Source organism: Ammodytes marinus (genome assembly GCF_949987685.1).
Source record: "Ammodytes marinus genome assembly, chromosome: 17".
In the NCBI taxonomy this organism is placed as follows: domain Eukaryota; kingdom Metazoa; phylum Chordata; class Actinopteri; order Uranoscopiformes; family Ammodytidae; genus Ammodytes; species Ammodytes marinus.
The window spans coordinates 7,767,170-7,776,688 of NC_137221.1; the positions used below are offsets into that span (position 1 = coordinate 7,767,170).

Genomic DNA, 9,519 nt, shown 5'->3' on the forward strand with positions numbered 1-9,519 from the left:
GAAAGGAAACCTGAACCACAGATCTTGATGCCATGATATTTTATTCATCGGCACAATGGCACACCAACATAGTGTGTAATGCAGATGGATGCGAGATCTGTCTTTGGTAGATTGGACATTTCTGAATGTGGAGACAAAGGAGTGCTGTCAGGTCCTTCTGTTGCATCCAGGGTCTATTCTTACTCCCCTAAATGTTCACTGAACAATATATTGACAATAACCTCCCCTGTTACAGACCTGTCATTTTCAGTCTGGCAATGTTTCAGGCTCAATTTAGTCAAATTAAATGAAAAAAAAAATGACACTAGATTAAGATAAAACAAACTGGTAAAGAATTCAAGGGCTTTGAAAATTCCTTTGTCCACATAACACGGCAATTTTTTTTAAAAAACCTGTGGCTTTTCAGCATTTACAACCCTACGCCCCTCTTTTGTGAAGCCATGTCTCCCTTACAATGCAGACAAAAAAGGAAAAGTGAAAGGTCATTTTTGTGAAAACCCTTGCGTGTTTGCTTGTTTGTATGGTAGGTAGCAGTACAAACTGTGTCATCCTCATTGTAAAGCCCCCCCCGTTGTCTTTGTGTGTTAACTGATCCAGCTACGGACAGCGCTCCATCCTCGGCCAACCATCCTCGGCCAACCATCCCTCCCTCCCTCCCTTTGTTTCTCTCTCTCTCCTGCATCGGTGTTGTTTTCTCCCCTGAGGTTCAGTGTTGCTCTCGCAGGTTTGACCGTCAGCAGCTGTACTGAAGAACTGATGTTGTATTCGGCCAGACGTCTGAGGATGTGGACACCATTTGTTTTTTGAACCCTTTTTGTTTGGATCCAAACTGATCCACTTGGGGGAGGCTACATTGGAAGTGGTTGGGGGTAGGGCGAAGGCAAGCAAAAGCTAAGGTCTGAAGTGGCCTTGTCGAGGCTTGGACCACGGCATTGTTTCATTGTCGACGAGGAGACACTTCAGCTAGCAGCAGCAGTCTGATTCATGAAGAATTCTGACGGCTTTTTTAAAATTGGTGGACAGATTTAAAACATTTCTTCCGCAAAGTTTGTTTGAATTGAATAAGAGCTTGATTTTTTTTTATCTCTATGGGGAATTTTGTTTCGTTCATTCCTTGAGGGACTATATATTGGATTTTCTATCAGCGAAAAGCTACGCCGATCTCTATTCTGTGTAATCAAGCGTCACCATTTCAGCCCTTGCTGTGACAGGATACACTCACAGCAGCTTCGGTGGCCTTGAATCCCAAGTATCAGGTTCTATCAATCCGATCCACCTCGGTCAGGTTACACCATTCCGGGAGTGTGACACTGAAGTACACTGCAGCTCAACAATTGGTCCCTTGGGTTTGAACTGCAGCTGAAGGCACCAAACCACTTCCACACAAAAAACCAAAACAAAATAGAAGAGCCTGGCTGAGGTCCATTTCATCCCCAAGGCCAGGGACGCGAAGCCTGATCGACCGTTGCTTCTGCATTCTGCTACAGGTGGCTGAACAGCTATTCAATAATGCATTGACTCAAACTCTGCAATGAGAAGGAGGAGAAAGTGCCTTGGTTGATGACTTACACTTCTGGATAACACCGTTCATAGGGGACAGGTGGAGGTGAAACCAGTGAGATGTGCAGATGTTAAAGAGGAAAAGAAAAAGAGACGAAGAAAAATGGCTGGTGACAAAGTGACATAGGAAAGAGACTGTAAGAAGCTCAAACCAAGCAAAGACGTGAAGGGGACAAGTAAGTCAAAAAAGGAGTGGACTTTTAAAGATAAATAACGACAAAGGCACCCTGGTTGCTCACCGATAGAGTGTGTACTATACAGGCTAAGTCCTTGTTGCAGCGGACCTGGGTTCGACTCCTGCCCAGGCTGTTGACTGTTTGTCTTCCCCCTCTCTCTCCCCACTCTAAAAAACAATCCAATAAATCTAGAGGTGTCTGTGGTCAGACAAAGAGGAACCACACAAACAAAAAGGAGGCCGTCACCATGGTGAACACTGGCATGCAGCTGATCAGCTTCACCTGTGCGGTGACGGGCTGGATCATGGCCATCGCCGTCACGGCCTTGCCCCAGTGGAAGGTGTCGGCGTTCATCGGCAGCAACATCCTGACCTCGGAGATCAAGTGGGAGGGCATCTGGATGAACTGCATCTACCAGACCACGGGCCACATGCAGTGCAAGACCTACGACTCCATGCTGGCCCTGGCCCCGGACATCCAGGCAGCGCGGGCCCTCATGTGCGTGGCTATCTTTATGGGCTGGCTCTCCTGCACCGTGTCCTGCTGCGGCATGAAGTGCACCACCTGCGCGGGGGACGACCGGCGGGCCAAGGCGGCCATCGCGCTAGCCGGAGGAGTGCTCTTCATCTTTACCGGCATATGCATTCTGATCCCCGTCTCCTGGACCGCCAACACCGTGGTCAGGGATTTCTACAACCCCAACGTGCCCATGATGCACAAGCGAGAGCTGGGTCAGGCCATCTACCTGGGCTGGGCGTCCGCCGTCATTCTGATCATCAGTGGAGCGGTGCTGAGCAGCACCTGCCCGCTCATGGAGAGGGGAAGCAGGTATCGAAGGGGCTACACAGGCCGGAGCTTTGCTAATTCGCCGACTTCGGGGCAGGATCCCCCGAAGCCCATCACAAATAATAGTGTTCCAATGAAGGAGTATGTATAGGAAGGAGAGAGAAGGAACTAAGGAACACAAGCAAGTGGAGAGGGAGGAAGTCTTAAGAGTTGATGGAAACTCTGGTTCTGTCCTAAATGGACCTGTCTCAAGTCCTTTAAGTCTGTGCATTATATGAGATGAATCGAAAAATCTATATATTTATTTAACGTATATTTTGGTTTTTGTATATCTCTTTGTAATCTTCAACTTGTGTCCAGTACTTTAAAGCATTGGCGTTTGTTTGAAATTTGACTTTTACTGCACTCTGATTCCCCGTAGTGCCTGAGGAAAGCCAATTTGCCTTTAATGACAAATGGACAGCATTCACAACAAAGTATGACTGTTATGATGGCTTCTATGATGGCTGGTGTTTGTGTGTGTGTTTGTGTGTGTGTGAAGATTGCTGTGATTTCTTAAGCAGTTACTCTCTGATGATGTCATTACCTCTCCGTTTGTCACGTAAAGCCTCAACTGAGTGTGTGCCTACAACGAAAGTGTGAAATAAAGAAATTGAACTTCACTGTGTTTTTGTCAACCGTCTTTATGCGCATGTGTTTTATGGTTGTTCTTCAAAGACAAACATTTGGTCTGAGCCATTTGGAAAATCAGAGCAATAATATGTAAAAAAAAGAAAAGAAAAAAAAGGCAACTTTAGAAATGTATGTAGCAATTTCTTCTTCATCTTAAAATGACCAGTACCATTCTGGTAAATAGAGTAAAAAGGTCCTTTAAATGTCCCCGGGCATGTTCTTGGATGGGAAACAGAAATCCAGTCCTTTTCCGAACATCCATAGAAAATGCATTGATCTGAAGTATACAAATGTTTACTCATTCCTTTCATGATCTCTCTCTCTCTCTTCTTGCCTCTTCATAGAAACGCAGTTAGATTCACAAGCTTTAGAGTTTACTTCCACTCTCTTCATGGGCACTCAGTAAAGAAGGACACTTTGCAAAGTGTATCTGAAAGAGGACAGAGAAGTAATTCGAATTAGTTCAACTAAATTCCGTTTATATCTTACAAGAATGATCCTGTCATAATATATTAATTAGTACGTAATTGGCCTTAAATTGAAGTTTCAACTATATAGAAATAATATTTTTTTTTTATACCTGTGATACGGTCTTCGGCTCTGGCAGATTCCAAGGATTTCCATCTTTTAGGAGCAGATTCTAAAAGAGAGAAATCATCTGCTGGCAGCGTCTGGAGCAGCGTCTTCCTCCTCAAATATCTGAACACACGAGTTGAGGAAAAAGCAAAAGCAAAAAAAAACGACAACCATAACGCAACAGTATAACCCAACCCAGAGTGAACCGAAAAAGCACAAAGGATACTGTGTTCGATAGTGACGCTCGGCATCCTGCAGCCACTCCAGCATGTCCGCTAGGGACGGGGCGGTGGCCGAGCGCTCGGTAACAGTAAACTGATCCAGACTGTCGGTGTTCTGTTCATAAAGCTGGAAGACCGCACACACCTGGTTACTGATGGAATCTCTGACGGACTGTAAGGAAGACCTGAGAGACAGAGGGAGGGACGGAGAGAGAAAGTATAGGTGCCAATTAACTCCAAAAGATCTTAAGATGATATTGTGCTCACACTCATGTTCCTAAATAAATGTGTCTTGTCAAATCATTGCATTTACTCGGACACTGGGCAAAAGATTTAGTCCCATGCCATGTACAGGGGCAGCACCAGCACAGTGCGACAAAATACATACACACAAGTCAAAGAGAGTATGAAGAATGGGCAGCACCATTATTATGCTATTTTAAGTGGTATGTCACTCCTGTTTTACTGGCAGATACAACTTTGAAGTGGATTTATCTCAATAGTATTGCCATAACCACTTGTTCCAATAGAACAGAAGCGACAAAGCATATAATACTAAAAAGAATAATGAATACCATCAGTGATCAGCCATATACTGATCTCAGGGTCACTTGGAAAATTGGGCAGTGTAATAGGGGCCCATAGCTCATATTTGCCCAGGGCCAGCAGGTTGAGCTGGTCCTGTATGGCTGCTCTGCTCACATAATGAGTGATTGTCAATCTGCCACACCAACTAAAGGCCAACAAAAAGGACTTATATGTTTTGATTTGTGGATTGTATACCCTAAGAGGAAATATCTGTAGTCTGTACATCACCAGATTCGTGCAGTCTTCACGTGTGTGTCACACTATTATTGCCCCATATACTTACATCTTATCGTTGAGTTTGCAAAGGACTGTATCCGTGGCTTGTTGAAGCTTGAAACGCAGTCGTTCCTCCAGGTCAGGGAAGTCTCTGAGCGGCGTGTTGGATATCGTGACGTTGGAAAGCGCTCGCAGCTGCTCCGCCAGGTTCCCGAGAGACTCCATCAGAGGGCTGCACTCGACCAAAACACTCTGCCATACTGTCTGATTGTTTTCAAGGGTCTGGAAGCTTTTCCTCAGCGCCTGATGAAGCGGCAGCAGTGCAACTTTGGACATTTCAGGTGCTAGTTTTAGACATCAAAATTGCCACAAGATCAAAGCCGAGTATGAGGAATGAAATAGTTTCATGTATTTACTTGTTTTAATGCGTTTGGGAGCAAAGTATTATGTTAATAAGACTGTTATAACCCTTTAAAGTGTGATAACATTAGCTGCTAATAGCGTGACATTTCCACCATGTTGTGTAGCCCGGACCCATTTCTGTTTCCCCGGATGTAAATACTCTGACGTATGTTGCTGCGATAGGTCGGGAGAAATGTATTAAGTGACGCATCGCAAGCTCGCATTTCGATTGGCTGGCTCTACATTCGACCCCTCCTAGCGGGGAGATTTGAAACAAACGGCTTGCTGGGAAGAAACTAATAGAGGGAGGGTTCAGCGTCGACGAGGAAAATTAAAAAATATCAGGTAAATTGTTGTTTAAACACAAATGACCACGGTGCATACCTACTGTTTAGAGTGTTTATTAAGTGTTTATGCGTGTACATAAAGGTAACAATGAAGCAAGTAAACTAAATGGCGGAGACAGCTAGCTCTTTAGCCTGTTAGCCGCAGGTCGACAGTTTAATTTTTTAAAACGCTGTCTGCCATTGTATCCCAAAGTTACACAGTGTAACTCGATAATAATAATGTCTTATGTTGTTAAGCAGTGGGTGAAATTGTTTTCTTTTCCCGCTGACTATCGTTGCAGTCATGGCTCCCAAGAAGAGAACAACCAGACAGAAGAAAAACAACCCCAAGATGGCCAAGCTAGAAGCTTTCCTGGGGGATTTCGACATCGAGGGTGAGTAGTACATTTCATATATAGTTAACTAGCACGTTTAATAAATTGAATTGACCGCCAGCTCCATGCAAGACTTGCTTTATGTTGTAGGTAATGCATTAGGTCCTTACCAGGCCAGGGTTCCCGTTAAATCAATCAATCAACACATTAACAGCAACATTGTTTTCTTTATGTAATTCACAGTGAAGACTAGAGTTGCACAACTTAACGAGAAGGCCATCCAGATGCTGAAAGATATTGACAACGCCTACAACATGGCACTTATAAAGCTCCCCAAGGCTGTCAGACAGACCAACTGGATAGAGTACATCAGTAAGTTGACACAAGATTTGTTTGTATATTTCTGTCTTGAGTGAGTGTCATAATTCCTGAGTGATGTTGTGCATAGTTGCTCAAAACTTCAATAAGTTCCGAAAAGGAGAAACGGCTATGTATTTGTATATTTTATCTTTTATTCATTTATTGTAAATGAAAAGCATTTTCTCTTGTCTATGTAGAATCTGAGAAAGCAAAGTCAGGAGAAGTGGATAAGGAGAAGGTGAGCTGATTGTCATTATGTTACATTTTATGTATTGTGTGTGTGATCAGTTTCAAATGATTATTTTTCATGTATTGAACATTCGTTGTTTTGTATTCACTTGTTTTCTGTTAGCAGAGAGAAGAGGAAGCTGCCATTGTTAACAGTGTTGTGGCAGAGGATCACGCAGTCCATATGAAATCAGTCAAAAGTATGTACGCACACAATTTGTTTTTCTGTCTTTTTATTTGAAGTTATTTTTTTTCAATGTTCACCCTGTTTATTTTATCTCCATCCCCCAGCGTCAAAGAAAAAAGGTGCTGCCATATCCCGTGCAGGAGACGAAAACACCCCAGGCACAACAAAGAAGGTAGAGGCAGATTTTAGAAAGAAGAGGAACAAAACTCAATATTGATGATATGTGCTGTATATGAAGTCAATGATTGCTATGGAACGTCATGTGTGTGCCGCCACTTTACGCTGTTTTAACAAGGGCCCTAGTTTTAACTGCTTGTGCCTTATTCAGGCGAAACCAAGGGGGAGACCTCCGACTACTTCGAAAAGGGCAAAGGCGTTGGCAGTCAGCAACCAAAACACCTCCATCAGAAGGTGAGAACATTCTTTCTTTCCTTGTTCCAGTTCTGTTCAAGTTAAGTAGCCCAATGACATCATACTAAGCTGCCTCTGTCTTGGTTCAGATCCAACAGAAAGCCACTGGTCACTCCTGCCAGAAGTATGATGGACTGTTCTTTGATGATGGGCCCCACTCCCATGATCACCCCACGCTTCGACCCAAGGTAAGTAACCGATTATAGTTCCAGCTGCAGCACACCTTTTTTATGGTAAAATACTTCTGCTACTCTCCCTTTTTCTGCAACAAAATGTGTCTTGTTCGCTGCGAGAGGATTTAGCATCTGTTTAAGTTCTGGAAAAGGACAGTGTGACTATATTGAGGATTAAATGTATCCATCCCACTGAAAATCCCAGAACAAAATAGGTTGTGTGTGTGTGTGTGTGCCTTTTCAATATTACACTCAGTATTTATTATAGAAACAGAAATGACTGCACTGCAAGTGGATCTACCACTTTCATGAGTGTTGTAAAGTATATGGTCATTGGAGACTCCTAGAGGCTTATTTGTAATGCTCTCGTAAGGTGGCAGATAATACAATTTACTCTCTAATGTCTTATGTTTTCTTTTCCTAATCTTTGGACATAACCCAAAGCGAGTTGTTCATAATACTCACGTACCTGTTTTGTGTCTGCAGGCTTCCCAAAACCCCGGCTGTGAGAGTTCAACGCCACAAAGAGAAGGCCTATAGCTTTTCAGTCAACGGCTCTCCCATCGCAGCAGGAAGCGAGGGCATTTTCATAAACATTCCCACCGGCACCGGAGAGGTGAGTGCACTGGTTAGCTGGCCCAGACTTTTGGAGAGTACAGGATGATAGTTTATTTAAGGAATTCATATATTTTAGCAGAACAATATGCAAGAAAACAGGACCATGTATTACATAACCAATCATAATAATACAGAGGAACTTTATCTTCCATGAAACCATTGTGTTTTATTTATTATTATGTGACCTTTTATACAACTTTGGATTACACTGACAGATCAGGCTTATTAACCAATCAAATGTCTTTTAAATTTGTCGATCTAGAGCGTTAAGCTAGTGGCCAGTCAGATCGACTCCGTGGACCGGTCACTCCTGGATGAAGCGGCTTTGAGCAGCATTCGGGAGCTAAGGGTATATTTGTCTCATCTATTTTTGTCTTTCTTAGTGTTGCATTAGAAAGATTTTGATTTATTTATTTTTATTCTCATCATTGTTTGTTTTCTTCTTGACAGAATCATCTGACAGCGCTGTGTGGATCGGGGTGACTTACCATAACCGTTTGCTGTACCTGTACATTACTTTACATTTTCTTTTATTTCTGATATTGCTTTTATTTAGTTTTTATTGATTTTATTTAGTTAGGGGGCCAAGCCCGAGTAGGGCTGGGACCGCGTTTTGCAGAGCAACGCGGTTCCCAAGCCCTGCGGGGCAGGGAACCCTATTGTTTTTGTTGGGCCTTTTATTATTATTATTATTATTATTTTTCTCCGCGTAAAAGTGGTGCTGCAGCCCAAACCGTAAAGGGTTGGGACATGCCACTTGCAGGGCTCATCCAAGTCCGTACCCCGTACGCAGACAAAAAAATTCAAACATCCCGGCCACTAGGTGGCGCTACAACCAAGGAAAAGGCGTTTTGGGCTATAACTTCCGCACCGAAAGTCCGACAGTCAAAAACTTTATATCCACAGATGCCCACAAGTCAGCTGCATCTTTTGAGATAGGCCACGCCCATTTGCGTATATATACATTTTTTGCTACATCGCAAAAACTGTGTCAGTCACCGAAACATACTCCTCCTACAGTTTTTGCCCGATTTGGACGAAACCAAAAGCATTATGCTCTCCTGACTCCCACGAGCAAAATTGGGTCAAATAGTTTTTCTACGACTATCGGAAGACCAAACAGTAGCGCTTTAAAGATTCGCGAAAATTCCTTAAAAAAAATAAAAAAGGGGTTTTTCTTGAAACTGAAGGGAGACTATCATGGGGCATACCTGAGCCTATGGCAAAAATATGGGAAAGAAATTTTTATGTGGGCCGGACTTATTAAAAAAAAGAGTTTATCAATTTTTTTGCCTGTTTTCGCCATTTTCTAAGTCTTTCGGCGGGAAAATGGGAAAATTCAAAAAAGTGTCTTCACAATGGAGAGGATGACAATTTGATTTTGCTATAACTCCCCAACCGAACATCGCACATTCAAAAACTTGACATCCACTTGTTTGGTACATTGAGCTGCATCTTTCTATCTAACGTAGTTTTGCGAATGTCATCCATAGGGGGCGCCAAAACCACAAAAAGCAAAGGAAACGCGTTTGGGGCTATAACTTCCACACCGAACATCCCACAGTCAAACACTTAATATCCACAGATGCCCACAAGTCAGCTGCATCTTTCTACATAACACAGTTTTGCGAATGTCATCCATAGGGGGCACCAAAACCGCAAAAAGCAAAGAAAACGCGTTTGG

The 9,519-nt window shown here is 43.1% G+C and overlaps 3 protein-coding genes across 4 annotated transcripts; 2 read left to right on the forward strand and 1 right to left on the reverse strand.

Moving 5' to 3' along the window:
• Nucleotides 1-1,983: 1,983 nt before the first annotated feature.
• On the forward strand, nucleotides 1,984-2,673 carry cldn35 (claudin 35; the record flags this gene model as incomplete). The annotated part of the gene is made up of 1 exon (XM_080045712.1): nucleotides 1,984-2,673. The coding sequence occupies one exon, from the start codon at nucleotides 1,984-1,986 to the stop codon at nucleotides 2,671-2,673; it is 690 nt and encodes a 229-aa protein (XP_079901838.1).
• A 531-nt stretch (nucleotides 2,674-3,204) lies between these two features.
• On the reverse strand, nucleotides 3,205-5,318 carry airim (AFG2 interacting ribosome maturation factor). Its single transcript, XM_080045520.1, has 4 exons — nucleotides 4,863-5,318; nucleotides 3,997-4,176; nucleotides 3,775-3,893; nucleotides 3,205-3,624 (listed from the first exon to the last, which is right to left on the reverse strand). Exons 1-4 carry the CDS (start codon nucleotides 5,129-5,131, stop codon nucleotides 3,584-3,586), a joined length of 609 nt encoding a protein of 202 aa, XP_079901646.1. The 5' UTR covers nucleotides 5,132-5,318; the 3' UTR covers nucleotides 3,205-3,583.
• A 165-nt stretch (nucleotides 5,319-5,483) lies between these two features.
• On the forward strand, nucleotides 5,484-8,699 carry cdca8 (cell division cycle associated 8). Of its 2 annotated transcripts, none has more exons than XM_080045242.1 (11): nucleotides 5,484-5,542; nucleotides 5,826-5,918; nucleotides 6,102-6,230; nucleotides 6,416-6,456; nucleotides 6,571-6,646; nucleotides 6,738-6,805; nucleotides 6,962-7,044; nucleotides 7,134-7,232; nucleotides 7,704-7,833; nucleotides 8,098-8,184; nucleotides 8,286-8,699. In XM_080045242.1, the coding sequence occupies exons 2-11, from the start codon at nucleotides 5,828-5,830 to the stop codon at nucleotides 8,316-8,318; spliced, it is 837 nt and encodes a 278-aa protein (XP_079901368.1). In that variant the 5' UTR covers nucleotides 5,484-5,542; nucleotides 5,826-5,827; the 3' UTR covers nucleotides 8,319-8,699. The 2 variants fall into 2 exon arrangements, with proteins under 2 accessions (XP_079901368.1, XP_079901369.1); XM_080045243.1 differs by having other exon boundaries at nucleotides 6,574-6,646.
• Nucleotides 8,700-9,519: the final 820 nt, after the last annotated feature.